We start from the raw sequence: 16,883 nt of genomic DNA, 5'->3' as shown, positions 1-16,883 counted from the left end.
ATGCTGAAATCAAATTGTGCCTGCTCTATGTACGGACAGAATCACCCTCTGGCTAAAACATTTACCCACCTTATTTAAATCTCTCTCCTCTCACCGTAAAAATGTGCCCCCATCCTAGGACAAAGACAACTGCCATTAACTCTAACCATACCTGTTATTGTTAATTTGTGTCAGGTGCTCCAGTGAAAACAAACAGTGCCATCCTATCCAGTCTTTCTTTATAACTCAAACCTTCCATTGCTGTGGGTGTGGAGACCAGCCCAGCAAAGAATGGCAGTTTCCTTCCCTAAAGGAAATCATCCAACCAGATGGGGTTTTTCCACAATCGATAACGGATTCACGGTCACCATTGGCCTCTTAACTGCCGATTTTTTAGTTTTATTAAATTCAAATTCCACCATCTGCCGTGGCAGGATTTGAACACTTCCGGGGTGTCTGGGTGAACAGGCATTAACCTCCCCACTGATTTGTAATCTAGGCATAATTACTGAGAACAGCAATATCTGACGCTACTTGGGAGGGCGCATGAGTTTTGTAAATCTACATTTGCAGTCAGTTTTGAAGGCAGGGAGTCCCAGTGGGTCAGAGCAAGAGTCCAATCAGATCAAAAGATGTACTCTTTCTCTCTCCACACTTGCTGTAATTCTCCACCACCTTGTTTTTATTTCGGATCTCCAGCAATGGTTTCCTCATTGCATCTGTTGCCAATCAATTTGCTCATGTGAATGTGGATTGATTAAACCAAGCCCCTGGGTACTGATACCCCAGGAAGCCACCTGCTTTCTGCTCTGGCTGTTGAATTGTACTTTCCACTGAAAAGGAGGAATCTCTGAAAAAACAAAAGTTTACTTTGCAAACAACAACATGTGGATGAGCCAGTGTTGGACTGGGGTGGACCAAATTTAAAGGAAGAAAAAAAAAATCACAACACCAGGTTATAATCCTACTGGTATTTTTTTTGGAAGCACTACCTTTCAGAGCGCTGCTCCTTCACAGCTACCTTTTATCTTTGCAAACAGTTATACCACACACTGCCACATATAGGGCAGGCAACATCAAGTCAGATTGGCAACAGGGCTGGATGACCACAAAACATGTGAACAGGAATTCTCACTAGGAACACACAAGGCATTCTCTGCAAGAACAATTCACTCAGGTCGCATATCTGAACTGCAGTTAACACACAAGTCAGGAAATAGGCTGGTCATTTGGTGCTACTTTCTTTGTGCTATCCTCAGAAGCCAATAGCCCCCAAATATGTAATTCTGAACTGACTCAATTACATCCAGATAGCGTCATTCCAACCCTATTTTCAAAGAAATTTGTTTGTGCGTCAAAGTCCATTGGAGAAACAGTGTGCCTCCCTTGCAATACAGGAAATACAGCTGCCAATTTGGGCACAGTCAGATCCCACAAACCTGCGTCATCGTGTTGATCAAGGCATCAGCCCACCACACCGCTAACTGTGGTCCAGCAGCTTCAAGAGCAGCACACCGCCCACCATACATTAACAATGTCGGCCAAGAATGATGAGCCCAAGACTCTGGTGTGGAACTTGAAGCTGTGAGCTGCAGTCTCACAGGTGTGACAGTCCCAGCCTCGCCTGGTCATGTCCTAGCACCAGCTCATTCAGGCAGCTCACCACAGAAAACACTCACTGGAAACGTAGTGGGAAAACTACCACAAGCTGAACCTTAATGGAAGCTCTCTGCAAACTTTCACAGGCACAAATGACAACCTGTTCACCTGCTATTAGCAACATGGTGAGCCATTTCTTCCAATGCTCAAGACCAGGAGAAAAAAATGGAGAAAAAGTCACAGATAAAAACCCACCTCGCATTAGAACATCACTGATTGCATTGCTTATTGGAAAAATACAAGAATAAAAATGATTTAGAGGACCATGGGCCAAGCGCAGACAAGTGAAACTAATTTATGATCACAGCTTGAACTGAAAGATATGTTTCTATGCTGAGACTATCAGCTCCACAGAGTTTAAAACTTATGGTGCTCCACTGACATCTAGTGGCATGTTGATTGAAAATTCGCTACTTCTAAATTCTGTCGTTTCCTTTCACATCCAATACTACATCCCTCTTTGAAGAGGGCAGGTAACAGGCCACTCCAGTTTCTAACTGAGCTGACCAGTTCATAAACCATGAAATCAACACTATGATAGCTGTGTTTACAATCTCTGTGCTGTTTTATCATTTTAAATTCTGTCTGTTGCGTGACACCAAGACTGAAATGCTCAGATTTCAAAAGAACATGAAGGCCATTGGACAGAGATATCCCCGTTCCAACAGATGCTGGAAATCGGAAACAAAAACAGACATCGCTGGATAAGCTCAGCAGGGCTGGCAACATTTGTGGGGAGAAGGCAAAATTTCAATTCCGGTGACTTCTCATCAGACCTCCCCACTGCAATATACCCAATAGAGATTGGACTGAATAGCGACTAAATGTATCACCACCGTCCCTCACCCGGTCACATATTTGACTGCTGTATTCAGCCAGTTTCACAAGTCAATCATCTTGAGGGTTTGAATGAAAGGCAGCCTATGGAGGCAAACGAGATGGGAAGTGGAATACAGACGAGACACAACTACCAAGCGAAGTTGATTAATTTGAAGTGAGGGTGTATGAAAATCCGCATGGCCCTCCAGTGCATTGTCTCCAACACTTGGGCTGGCCCCCCCCAAGTATGGTGGCCATTCAAAAGGGATACAGAGTGGGGGATGGGTCTGAATTATGTTGGCGCATCAGTCTGTACCTCCCTCAGGGTTACCAACAGCAAACTGCTTAACTTCAGTGCCCAGGTACACTCACTGAAATGCAACTTGGAGTAGGACAAGGCGATTTGGCCCCAGGAGCCTGCTCCACCATTTGATATGACAAAATCTTCAATGTGATCATTTCCCAAATTTCTTTTGCAGCCCAGTGTCCATCACCTTCTGAGGTAGTGAATTCCACTAACTCATGGCCCTTTGAGAGAAGTAATGTCACCCTAGCTGTTTTATCTTGAACATTTTCACTGAAAGCCTTGCCCACTTGTTTCAGATTGCCCCATGAGGAAACATCTTCTCATTCGTCTAAAATGTCATGAGCGTAGACCATCTTTCTTCAGAAGATAAGCCTTTCAACTCTGGAGCTCACCTGGAGAGCCGTCTCTGAGCTGCCCTCAACGCAGATCAGAAACAGATGCCCCAACAGGATTTCTGAGACACGCTACTCAGCATGCTCACAGACAATAATAAATAACATTTATTGCACTGTCATTCCAAACACCAAGAAAAGGAATTAACAGAATATCATTACAGGAGAGTATATTTTTAACTCAGCTCTTGATGATTTGCTAAAATAAACCTGTTGACTATTGGCAAACAAAATGTAACAAAACCTGGTGTCACTGACAGGCTGTTTCCAGAACAGCACCACTGAAGGCTGAGCTCAACAACAAGTCACTCATGCTCACAGCAAACTCTACTTTGAACCTCGGTCACATACTGAGCTTTTGGGTCACTTGCCTTTGATCGCTAACGATTGAGTACCACACAGCATGGCCATTCAGCTCATTGTATCTGCGCTGAGCGTTCGAATTTTGCTTCAAAAGGCACCCGTAAAGTGCCTGATGTAAAGTTGCTACATAAACGCAAATTGCTGCTTTGTTATTGCAGCACGTTTGGTTGCTAACCGGGGTGATTGTTTAACAGAAAACACTTGATATGTTAATATGTCATACTTATAATACACTATAATCAAACAGCAACACAGAAACAAGCCCTGGCCAGAGTCAAACCACCACCTTCTCAAATGCAATTTTTCAGGTCACCCCTGACTGACTGCTTGGCCACACACGATCCTCATTCTGGCCTGAAAAATAGCAGTCCACAATAGGAATCACGATTGGAAGCTGTATCCAACAACACATGGGGTGATAGACAATTAGACAGCAAGTAGTACATCAAGGTCATACAACACAGAAATAGACCCTTCCATCCAATTTGTCTCTGCCAACTAGGTTTCCTCAAACTCAACTAGTTCCATTTGCCTGATTTGGCCCGCATCCCCCAAATCATTTCTATTCAGGTACGTATATCTACGACTTCCTCATGCCATGTATGAACCATACATTTCACCAGATTAGTTTGTACATCCGCATGGCCATGACTGCCAACTTTCTCCTCTCCTACCAGCGCACTAGGAGCACGTGCCAGAGAAGCTACGGGTGGTCAACATAATGCACAGCAAACACAAACAATGCACAAGGATCCCTCCCAGCAGGTTTTTCTTGCCAGGAAATGCACAGCATTCTTGGTCACCCACACATAAGGTTATCCCTTCATCTCTTACCTGACTTGCTGATTATTTGAAGTGATAGAGATGTACAGCACGGAAACAGACCCTTCGGTCCAACCAGTCTATGCTGACCAGATATCCTAACCTAACGTGGCCCCATTTGCAAGCATTTGGCCCATATCCCTCGAAACCCTTCCTATTCATGTACCTATCCAGCTGCCTTTACAATGCTGTAATTGTACCAGCCTCCACCACTTCCTCTGGCAGCTCATTCCACAAGCACACCACCCTCTGCATTAAAACATTGTCCCTCCGGTCCCTTTTATATCTTTCCCTTCTCACCCTGAACCTATAGCCTCTACTTCTGGACTCCTCCATCCGAGTGAAAAGACCTTGCCTATTTACCCTATCCATGCCCCCTATGATTTTATAGATCTCTTATAAGGTCCCTCCTCAGCCTCTGACGCTCCAGGGAAAACAGTCCCAGCCTGTTCCACCTCTCCCCATAGCTCAAATCCTCCAATTCTGACAACATCCTTGTAAAACGTTTCTGAACTCTTTCAACTTTCACACCTTGAAAGGAGGGAGACCCATACTGCATGCAAGTTCCAAAAACAGCCTAACCAATGTCCTGAATAGCCACATGACCTTCCAATCCCTACACTCGATGCTCTGATCAATAAAGCATACTAAACGCCTTCTTCACTATCCTATCTTCCTGAGATTCCACTTTCAAGGAGCTATGAACCTGCACTCCAGGGTCTCTATTTTCAGCAGCACTCCCCAGGACCTTACCATTAAGTGTCTAAGTCCTGCCCTGATTTGCCTTTCCAAAATGCAGCACCTCACATTTACCTCAACTCCATATGCCACTCCTCAGTTCACTGATCTACCTGATCAGGATGTCTAGTCACTTCTCTGACTTCCACAATCTGCAGCATTCTGCTTGTCACTCATTACTCTCCCATCCCCAATCTCCTGCAGCTGAAATGGATATTCAGCCAGCAGTTCCCTAACTTAATCAACATCAGGGACTGAGGCAATCCTGTAACTAGTTCATGACTTGACAAGTTTGACTCAAACCTATCAACACATGAGCAACAGACCAACTCAAATGTTGCAGTGGGTTGTCAGCAAATTCAACATTAATTGTTCATTGATCAATCAGATGCTCAGAAGAAGAAAGTTTAGTAGTTTATTAACTTGATTGCATTGATGGGGGAGGCAAGATGCATTTCCTGTAACCAGAATGTGTACTCAGAGCTCAGAAATATGAACATGAGATGATTGGATATTTAGGAACATGTGTATGTTTAACAGGATAGGCAGTCATGTGCACTAACCTGGAATATATGCTGTGTGAACACAGTTGGACAGATACATGACTGAATAAAGGTGTAACCATTTGGTTGGAAACGATAATTTACAGAAATAGTCGATTAGAATTTCCAACCCGCTCTCACCTTCAGTTTGCTACCTTCCCTTCCTCAACATCTGTTTTCATTTCTGGGGATTGGCTGGCACCCAGTATCTACTACAAACCCACTGACTCCCACAGTTATGACCACACATTCTCCCACCCTGCTTCCTGTAAAGACATTAATCCATTCTCCCAGCTCCTCTGTCTCCATTGCATCTGATTTGATGAGGCCAACTTGAACAAACATCCACCTTCTTCTTCAACCATAGACTCCACAGCATCATAGTTGACAGCACCATCAGCCAGGTCCAATTCATCTCCCACATTTCAGTCTTCACCCATTGTCCTCACAGACCATCCCACCAGCATCCACACCCAGAGCATCATTAGCTGCCATTTCTGGCATCTCCAGCGGGATGGCACCAGAAACAGATTCCCCTTCCTCGAGTCATCGACAGGGACTGTTCCCTCCGCAACACTTCTCCTTCACTGTCAACATTTCATTGATCAGTCAGATGCTCAGAAAAAGAAAGTTTGATAGTTTGTTAACTTGATTGCATTGATGGGGAGGGAAGACACATTTCCTGTAATCATAAGTGTGTACTTAGAGCACAACAATATGATCTGGCAGTCATTTCCAAGATGTCTTTGATGTAGGGGAGACTGCCAGACTACTCAACCCCTTGGCATCATGGTAGCCCACAAACCCACTAAAACAGCAGCTAATGAACTTCAAATACTCTATACAGACAACAAGCAAAACTAATGTCATTGACAAAATACCTTGCAAGAACTGTAACAAACACTACATTGGACAAACAGGCAGAAAACGAGCCACCAGGATACACGTACATCAACGAGCCACAAAAAGACAACACCCTCTCTCACTGGTATCTTTACATAATGACGAGTAAGGACACCACTTGCAGTGGGACATCACATCCATCCGAGGACAAGCCAGAGACACGCATCAGAATTCCGAGAGGGACTACATTCCGACAAGAACTCTATCAACAAACACACTGACCTGGACTGCATTTACCACCCTGAGGAAAAAGAACAGGCAATTTCAGTTCCTGTGGTGGTGTCACCAACCCAAGGAAACCTAAACACAAATAGAACGCACGTCACTCACAACAGTGCTTCACCAGATGCTCACTGATATTACTTAGTATGGTGATGAAAAATCTGAATAGGAACCTTCCAGCTCAGTAAGCAAACTTCCATTGACAATCGCAATGTTAAGAGTATGAATGCAGCTGGCAGGTGCAACATGCTGATTTTCATTCATGCGCATTTGTACTTGGTACACAGAGGAAGCTCGATTATTCAAATACTGGATTATCCGGCAAGATCACAATGTCCTGATGCTCGGCTAAACTAAGTTATCCGGCATTTGGTTATCCGGAGTTCGATTAACCAAACAAAATACGCCCAGCCTGTGTCCTTCGGATCATAGAGGTTCCTCTGTATTTCCATCAGATGTGTCGGGAGGTCTATAACCACCTCCCATTCCAATACTCAACGCGCACAAATTATTTTCAAAAAACTACAAATGTTTTATTACAGATCATTCAGTGTTCAAGAATAGTCAACTTGTAGAATACAAATACATTTCATACAAAACAAGACTTCGCAGGTAGTTCAGATCCCAAAATCATCCAGTATTCACTAAGGACCTATGTCGCTCCATATTAACTTTGAACACATTGCCTTTTATCTCAAAAACCCAAGACGACTAACAGCTTGGAACAGTTCTCTCGATTCATCAACTCTGCCATGGTTTCAGCAATAACTGCCATCTTCACTAGACTCGTTCTAAGGCTTCGAGCATAATAATGCTGTTCCCACGAATAACCTAATGGATGAATGGAAACAAAATTAATATGTGCACTGAAAGAAAACCAAACAAGTACATTTTCATGCTGGAACAACCAGCCAAGAACAAGCTACTGTTCCTCAAACTTTCTGTGCCGGACTTGTCAACAATACAGGGATCCAGAGGGCAAACCCCTCACCCATTTGGAAATCGTTTAAGAGATCTGAAGGAGCAGGCGACTACGACAGAAAACTGCCATGTCGTTTGATGAGGAGACATAAGTAACAAAGGAGGATCACGATCCAGGGCAGCACAGCAAGAAAGAAGAACTGCAAAAATCTCAATTCTGTGGTGCATGCACACACACTCCTGGTTCTCAAGTGAAGGGACCTCTATTCAATTGCCAAGGCACAACTATGATTTCATTATTAAACATAAAATGAATACATAGCCATGCTCCAACAGCATTAGCACAGTCTGGAGATTTTGAAAGATGGATAGCCCTCAGCAGTTTACAAAACAACAAGGATAATTTAACTGTGGTTCCTGAGTATAACCCATAGTAGTTGTATGAGCATTTAAAAACAAGTGCTGCACTTTCAGTGTCACTGGACACAGTAATGAAATAATTCTCAATCATCATGATCATTTCACCTGCAATGTACACTCCGGTTCAACTGTGCTTCATTTGCTAAAATGAGGGAAGGAACAAAAAGATCAAGGAGATCAATCAATGGCTGAAAATTTTGTTGATTGTTCAGGAAATCAGGTTTTGGATAAATAGAATGTATTTTGGGACAGTAAAGATCTGTTGAAAAAGGATGGGTCTAATCTGAACGGGAAAGGGATCAATATCTGAACAGGCAGATTTGCTCATTCCATTAGAGGAAGCTTTATCCTAATAGAGAGGGGGAGTGGAGGAATTCTAAGTAGCAGTGTAAATACAAAGATTGGTGGGGAAGGTTATGAATGTGAAGAGAGCACATCAGTTTGAAAAGAAAGACAAGAAAGAATCAGAGTCTGAAGAACTAAACTGCATTTATTTGAATGCAAGGGGACTTATAGTTAAGGTTGATGAACTGAGGACATATTTAAGAAGATGGGATTGAGACATCATAGCTATTAGAGAAACTTGGCTGAGAGATGGACAAGATTGACAGCTCAAAGTTCCAGGTTTTAGATGCAATAGGAAGGATAGGAAAGGAGGCAAGAAAGAAGATGGGGTGACGTTGTTAATTCAGGAATACATTATCGCTGTAATAAGTGAAGACGTTTCTCAAACATCTGTGGGGCAGGAGATAAATGGTAGGGGGTTGGAGGTGAGTACCTGGGAACGTGGTAGGTAGATGAATGTGGGGGTCAAAGTGATAGGTCAGAGACTAGGGTGGAGTAAATAGATGGGAAGGAAGGTCGAGAAGGCAGTGCCAACGCTTGGGACTGGGATAAGGGGTGTGTGTGTGAGAGGGGGGGGGTGGTGGAGGAATAAGGAAACCGGTGAAATCCACATTGATCCCCGAGGGTTGGCGAGTCCCAAGGTGAAAAATGAGGTGTTCTTCCTCCAGATGGTTAGGGAATGGTGATAGAAGTCGCCCAGGACCTGCATGTCCTTGGCAGAGTGGGAGGGCGAGTTGAAGTGTTCAGCCATAGGGCGGTCGGGTTGGTTGGTATGTGTTTGGAGCACTGCTTGCAAGTAAAAGGCACGTCTGATAGGCTAGATGCATGAGAGAGTGTGATGATGAGAGTTCAGAGGCATCACGTTCCTGTTAGAGTGAAGGCGAAGGTTGGTAACATGAAGGAACAATGAATGAATAAAGATATTGCGTTCTAGTCATGAACAAGAGAACCTGATCTTGGATATGGACAACTTGGTTCAGAGCAAGAGAGCAAAGGCCCTCTTAAAGATCAAGGACATCATCTTTGTGTTGAACCCCTTTGGGAGAAATACTAAATGAATATTTCACATCAGTTAAGTTCACATTACAGAAGACAAAGTTCAAGAGGTCTTAGAGAAGATAAAGGTGGATAACTCTCCAGGATGTGATCTGATATATCCCAGAAAGGGAGGAAACTATGAGACCCCTTGCAGAAATATCATGTATAACTACGGTTGAGGTGCCTGATTACAGGACGGTGGTTAATCTTGTCCCTTTGTTTAAGAAAGGTTATAAGGAGAAATGGGGAACTGTAGACCTGTGAGCCTGACTTGGGGTTTGGGGAAATTGTTGGAATTATGGACATTTAGAGGGGCAAAAAATTGATTAGGGCTAATCAGCATGGTTTTGTGCATGTCTCACAAACTTGATTCAGTTTTTTTGAGCAAGTTACCATAAACACTGATGGAGGCAGAGCAGTAGACGTTCACTATGGTTTACCAGGATGTTGCTGGGAAGAGGGTTTGAGTTGGACTGAGTAGGCTGGGTCTTTTTTCACTAGCATTGAACGTTAAGAGGCAAGTTTATAAAACAATGAAGGGAACAATACAGTTAATTGCAGTTACCTTTTGCCAAGGATGAGGGATTTCAAGACTCATAGCACATTTTTCAGGTTAGAAGACAGAGATTTAAAAGACAAGAGGGCCAAATTTTTTTTAAACTCAAAGAGGGCAGCTCGTGAGTGGGATTACTTCCTAAGGAAGTGGTAGATGCAGATACAAACACAATATTAAGACGACATTTGGTTAAATACATGAATAGGAAAAGTTTGGACAGATCTGGGTCAGGGGCCGCCAGGTGGGACGACTTTAGTTTGGGATTGTGGTCAGCATGGACTGGTTGGACCGAAGGAGCTGACTCTGTGCTGTAGGACTGAGTGTTCAGTTCTGTTCTGCAATAGGGACTGGGGTTCTTTTGGGTCATTCAGCATAGTTCTAGGGTCACTGGAGTCCAAAACATGAAGGAGACAGTGTGGACTCCCTATTGAATTGCAGTTTTTAAGCTTCACATTGTTAACTGTTATACTCATGTTGTGCGGGGAAGACTGAAGTGAAGACCATTTAGATATCTGCATGCTGTCAGAACTCAGAAGGAAGTTCCAAGAATGAGTGGGCACAACTTGGTATTGGAGTCAGAACTCAGTTGTCCTGAAGCTGAGAAAATGAGAAGGTTGCTGACTGCGTTGGTGAGAGCAACTGCAGGCATAAATACCTCAGTGCAGCTGAGAGAGGAGATTAAAAATCTGACAGGAATCATTTCTGCTGAATGCAACAAAACAAGATTGGGCCTCTCAAACATCCAGCAGCAGTCATGGCTTGGTGAACCTCATTATTTTGTCAAAAGGCAGTGCTGTGTCTGAGGGAGCATGGCTTCCACAGTTCAAGGGAGCATGGGCCCAAGCGAGGTAAGCGACTGACCCTCACCTGAGAAAATCCATGACAAAACAGTTGGAGATGTAGCATGAAGGACAAATCAATGGAAGTGAAGAAATGTAACTCGCTGCAAAATTACATCAGATTTTATGACCGACTATGCATCTTTTATTTGGGGGGTGGATGTGGCAATGCTGATTAACACGTGGGATCGGCTTTGATCAAATTTATTGTTTGTGCTCTGGGATGCTTGATCATTGTATGACCAATGTTAAAACCTGGGTGTGAGAAAAAAAGTTACACGTGTTGATTTTGTCAATGTCTGAACATAGCATGTCAAGTTTCTTCTTGTTTGTTTAAGATCACATGGCTTTCACCTCAAGTCCTCAGACCCCCCTTTCAGGCCGCTTACTAGATCCTAACTTGAATTTGCCTTTCTGCCCTGGGATCACCACAGTCAGTTCCTGTTGAAGGCCAACTTGACCTTCCAATGACCCACTGAAACACCCTGTGGGTGGCTTTGAGTTGGAGGTTTTCCTTCAGTCCCTGATGTGTCAGGGCAGTGCAGCAATAAGTCCGCAAACCAACTGGTTGAAGGACTCTTAAATGGGAAGAACTGAGTTACACATACAAATGAAGAGGAGACACTCAATACTTACCACCATACCAATATTGTTCTGCTGTCCACCAGGCGCCATCTCGACTGACTCATCCACCACAAGATTCATGAAGGGATCGAATCCACGCAGAATTCCTTGTACATGCCTCCCACCATTCAGTTTGACTGAATGAGAAAACAAAGGCTCATGAGACCCACAACAAAAGCTTTTGTCGCCAGCACCTCCATTTGTTTCACAAAGCTGTGATACGCTATGATCTCTGCACAGACCACGTGGAACTCTGTCAGTTCCACAATTCATCATTGCAGGGTTGGCCACGAGTTACCTTCCAACTGACTGTCCACCTGGTTCTGCCAATAAATTGTCAACAACTCACTGACAATTGCGATGTCAGTGCACTTCCCACCATTTTCAGTTCAACACCATGAATGAAGAAACTATCAAATCAAACCAAGGTTTTGAACTTTGGTAATAACATCAATGAAAAAGACTAAGTCAATTTTCCTTCGGATTCATTTCTGGTCAAAAGCATTCTCGCTGCTCGAGCAGCCTCAGAAGCAATACAGAGAAATCAGCCTCCGAAACGCACATCTTTGACCAAATACCAAACTCATGAGGATTTATACCACCTTGTGAAGATGAAAGAGGTTTACAATATAGCTGTGCAATTTCCGACAGGTTTGTTTACAGTTTGATTCAAGGTGAATGCCAGCCTTTACTCTAATATCGCAGAACCGAAGAAAAGGTCCAATCAAGTTTGAATGCAGTGTTGACGAATGCAATGTGATGAACATTTAAGTTAAAAGGGGAACTAAATCCCAGTTACTGTGCAGCAGAGCCTGCGTGATGACTGGTATTAATATCACCACCTCACTGTCTCACTAACTCTGCAAAAATTGAAAATACTGTACAAAATTCAGATGGACCTGGCCTATAAAATCCAGCTCCATGTACCTTGATGAAGATATTTATAAACTGTTATGAAGATATAAATTTTTCACAGATCTGTCTTAAATCAGACATACTACAAAGATAGATGCACAAATTACAATGTCAGTAAACCCTTGGTCTCTCAAGCCTGCTCACCTTTCAACGGAATTGCAGCTGACCAGATTGTTCCATATTCCTGCTGTGCATACCACCCTTACTCAAATAAACTGTCTAATGCTGCATGTTAAATCGTCAAAAAGAACCACCTCAATCATCTTTTGAGCAAAAAATTCAAAAGCACAAACACATTCAGATCCCTCTGCAAACTTTGATTATTCAGATACACTTCTCTTCCTCCCCCATCCAAGATGGGCAACCTCACATTTCCTCAATAGAATCTAGAACATGACAGCGCAGTACAGACCCTTCTACCCTCAATGTTGCACCAAACCGTGGAACCAGTCAGAAGCCCATATAACCTACACTATTCCATTTTCATCTCTATGTCCACCCAATGACCATTTAAATGCCCTGAAAGTTGGCAAGTCTGCTTCTGTTGCAGGCAATGTGATCCATGACCCTACTACTAAGCAAAGAAACTCTTGACATCTGACCGATATCTATCACTCTTCAGTTTAAACCTACATCTCCTCGTGCTTGCCATCACCATCCGAGGAAGTAGACTCTCAGTTCCCACCCTGTCTAACGCTCTGATTATCTTGTACGTCTCAATTAAGTCACTGCTCAACCTTATTAGGGTGGCACAGTGGCTAGCGCTGCTGCCTCAGTGCCAGGGACCCGGGTTTGATTCCTTCCTTGTTGACTGTGCAAACTCCACACAGACATTCTCCCCGTGTCTGCGTGGGTATCCTCCCGCAGTCCAGAGATGTGCAGGTTCAGGGTGAATTGATTGTGCTAAACTGTCCCATAGTGTTCAGAGATGTCTATGTTAGGTGCATCAGTCTGGGGTAAACAGAGTCATGGAGACGTACAGCATGGAAACAGACCCATTCATGCCAACCCATTCATGCCAACCAGATATCCTAACCTAAGCTAGTCCCATTTGGCAGCAACAGGCCAATACCCCTCTTACACCTTTCCTATACATTTACCCATCCTGTAGAGCATTCCGTGAATGAGTCTGGATGGGCAGGGGGTCAGTGTGGACCCATTGGGCCAAAAGGCCCGTTTCAACGCTGCAGTGGGACGACGGAATTGCTCTCTCTGACGAAAACAGGCTCAGGTCCCTCGGCCAACCTGGCAGGTACCTGCCCCTTCACCTCACCGGCCCATGTTACACTCTGAACAGCCTGAGGGCCGCGACAGTGACTGGGGGAGGGGGGGGAGGAGAAGGAGAAGGGGGGGGGGGGGAGAGAAGAGGGGGAGGAGATGGGAGGGGGGGGTGATGATGGGGGGGGGGGAAGAGGGGGGGGAGGAGATGGGGGTGGGGGGGAAGAGACGTGGGAGAGGGGAGAGGGAGGGGAGAGGGGAGAGGGAGGGGAGAGGGGAGAGGGAGGGGAGAGGGGAGAGGGGAGAGGGAGGGGAGAGGGGAGAGGGAGGGGAGAGGGGAGAGGGAGGGGAGAGGGAAGGGAGAGGCAGCATAATAGTCGGACATGGCAATCCACTCCCCCATCCCCCCCACACGCCCCTCCCCCAACATCAGAGCAAGGCATCCTGGGAGGATACATCAATGCAGGACTCACGTGACAGCTTCTTGTCCATGAACCTGGGGGGGGGGGGGGGGAGAGACAATAAAGACAATGGTTAACGACAGCGAATATACACATAAACCATCACTAAAAAACTATTCACAACAGACAGTGTGTGGGGGGGGGGGGGGGGAGGGGAGATGTGCGATGGGCCGGGAAGCCCCGGACACATGCCCCGTGAGGGCCCCATCTCCCCCCCCCCGTGTGTCTCTCCCCCCCCGGGTTATTCCCCACCTCCCTCCATCTCACTCACTTCTTGAGCTCCGGGGGGTGTGCTTTGCTCATGCTGCCCGATGCTCCTCTCGGTGTCTCTGGAACCTTCTCCCGCCGCCTCCTGCTCGCGCTCTGCGCCTGCTCCGGACCGCGGCTGTCGCGCACGTGACCTCGCCCTTCCCCCCCCCGCTCCGGCTCGCGCTGATGACGTCGGCGCCACACTCTGGCCCCGCCCCCCACCACTGTCGGCGCCCGCGCGTCATCGCTGTCCCCGCCCATCTTCGCCCCGCCCTTCATCCACCTCCCGGTTGCTGGGGAGGACAGGATAGCAACCTGTACTATTACAGTCTGTAACATTACACTCTGCAACCTGTACTATTACAGTCTGTAACATTACGCTCTGCAACCTGTACTATTACAGTCTGTAACATTACACTCTGCAACCTGTACTATTACAGTCTGTAACATTACGCTCTGCAACCTGTACTATTACAGTCTGTAACATTACACTCTGCAACCTGTACTATTACAGTCTGTAACATTACGCTCTGCAACCTGTACTATTACAGTCTGTAACATTACGCTCTGCAACCTGTACTATTACAGTCTGTAACATTACGCTCTGCAACCTGTACTATTACAGTCTGTAACATTACACTCTGCAACCTGTACTATTACAGTCTGTAACATTACACTCTGCAACCTGTACTATTACAGTCTGTAACATTACACTCTGCAACCTGTACTATTACAGTCTGTAACATTACGCTCTGCAACCTGTACTATTACAGTCTGTAACATTACGCTCTGCAACCTGTACTATTACAGTCTGTAACATTACACTCTGCAACCTGTACTATTACAGTCTGTAACATTACGCTCTGCAACCTGTACTATTACAGTCTGTAACATTACACTCTGCAACCTGTACTATTACAGTCTGTAACATTACGCTCTGCAACCTGTACTATTACAGTCTGTAACATTACGCTCTGCAACCTGTACTATTACAGTCTGTAACATTACACTCTGCAACCTGTACTATTACAGTCTGTAACATTACGCTCTGCAACCTGTACTATTACAGTCTGTAACATTACACTCTGCAACCTGTACTATTACAGTCTGTAACATTACACTCTGCACCCTGTACTATTACAGTCTGTAACATTACACTCTGCAACCTGTACTATTACAGTCTGTAACATTACACTCTGCAACCTGTACTATTACAGTCTGTAACATTACGCTCTGCAACCTGTACTATTACAGTCTGTAACATTACACTCTGCAGCCTGTACTATTACAATCTGCAACATTACACTCTGCAGCCTGTACTATTACAGTCTGTAACATTACGCTCTGCAGCCTGTACTATTACAATCTGCAACATTACACTCTGCAGCCTGTACTATTACAGTCTGTAACATTACGCTCTGCAACCTGTACTATTACAGTCTGTAACATTACACTCTGCAACCTGTACTATTACAGTCTGTAACATTACACTCTGCAGCCTGTACTATTACAGTCTGTAACATTACACTCTGCAGCCTGTACTATTACAGTCTGTAACATTACACTCTGCAGCCTGTACTATTACAGTCTGTAACATTACACTCTGCAGCCTGTACTATTACAGTCTGTAAAATTACACTCTGCAGCCTGTACTATTACAGTCTGTAACATTACACTCTGCAACCTGTACTATTACAGTCTGTAACATTACACTCTGCAGCCTGTACTATTACAGTCTGTAACATTACACTCTGCAGCCTGTACTATTACAGTCTGTAACATTACACTCTGCAGCCTGTACTATTACAGTCTGTAACATTACACTCTGCAACCTGTACTATTACAGTCTGTAACATTACACTCTGCAGCCTGTACTATTACAGTCTGTAACATTACACTCTGCAACCTGTACTATTACAGTCTGTAACATTACACTCTGCAACCTGTACTATTACACTCTGCAACCTGTACTATTACAGTCTGCAACATTACACTCTGCAGCCTGTACTATTACAGTCTGTAACATTACACTCTGCAACCTGTACTATTACAGTCTGTAACATTACACTCTGCAACCTGTACTATTACAGTCTGCAACATTACGCTCTGCAACCTGTACTATTACAGTCTGTAACATTACGCTCTGCAACCTGTACTATTACAGTCTGTAACATTACGCTCTGCAACCTGTACTATTACAGTCTGTAACATTACGCTCTGCAACCTGTACTATTACAGTCTGTAACATTACGCTCTGCAACCTGTACTATTACAGTCTGTAACATTACGCTCTGCAACCTGTACTATTACAGTCTGTAACATTACGCTCTGCAGCCTGTACTATTACAGTCTGTAACATTACGCTCTGCAACCTGTACTATTACAGTCTGTAACATTACGCTCTGCAACCTGTACTATTACAGTCTGTAACATTACGCTCTGCAACCTGTACTATTACAGTCTGTAACATTACTCTCTGCAACCTGTACTATTACAGTCTGTAACATTACGCTCTGCAACCTGTACTATTACAGTCTGTAACATTACGCTC

The 16,883-nt window shown here is 44.5% G+C and overlaps 1 protein-coding gene across 1 annotated transcript; it reads right to left on the bottom strand.

The window, feature by feature from the left end:
* Positions 1–7,254: 7,254 nt before the first annotated feature.
* snrpg (small nuclear ribonucleoprotein polypeptide G) lies at positions 7,255–14,490 on the bottom strand. Its single transcript, XM_087984197.1, has 4 exons — positions 14,355–14,490; positions 14,096–14,118; positions 11,502–11,626; positions 7,255–7,577 (listed from the first exon to the last, which is right to left on the bottom strand). The coding sequence occupies exons 1-4, from the start codon at positions 14,384–14,386 to the stop codon at positions 7,527–7,529; spliced, it is 231 nt and encodes a 76-aa protein (XP_087840323.1). The 5' UTR covers positions 14,387–14,490; the 3' UTR covers positions 7,255–7,526.
* Between the last annotated feature and the right edge of the window lie 2,393 nt (positions 14,491–16,883).

This window comes from Chiloscyllium plagiosum, unplaced genomic scaffold (genome assembly GCF_037043375.1).
Source record: "Chiloscyllium plagiosum isolate Xiang-an unplaced genomic scaffold, Cpla_swu_hap1 HiC_scaffold_48, whole genome shotgun sequence".
NCBI lineage: Eukaryota > Metazoa > Chordata > Chondrichthyes > Orectolobiformes > Hemiscylliidae > Chiloscyllium > Chiloscyllium plagiosum.
This window is presented reverse-complemented; position numbering and strand designations above follow the sequence as displayed.

Excerpts from the sequence above, each read along its gene's own strand:
- snrpg (XM_087984197.1), bottom strand. The coding sequence starts at position 14,386 with ATGAGCAAAGCACACCCCCCGGAGCTCAAGAA. Across the intron at positions 11,627-14,095 it reads CATGGACAAGAAGCTGTCAC|TCAAACTGAATGGTGGGAGG; the intron begins GTGAGTCCTGCA and ends TTTCTCATTCAG. Across the intron at positions 7,578-11,501 it reads AGAACAATATTGGTATGGTG|GTTATTCGTGGGAACAGCAT; the intron begins GTAAGTATTGAG and ends TTCATCCATTAG.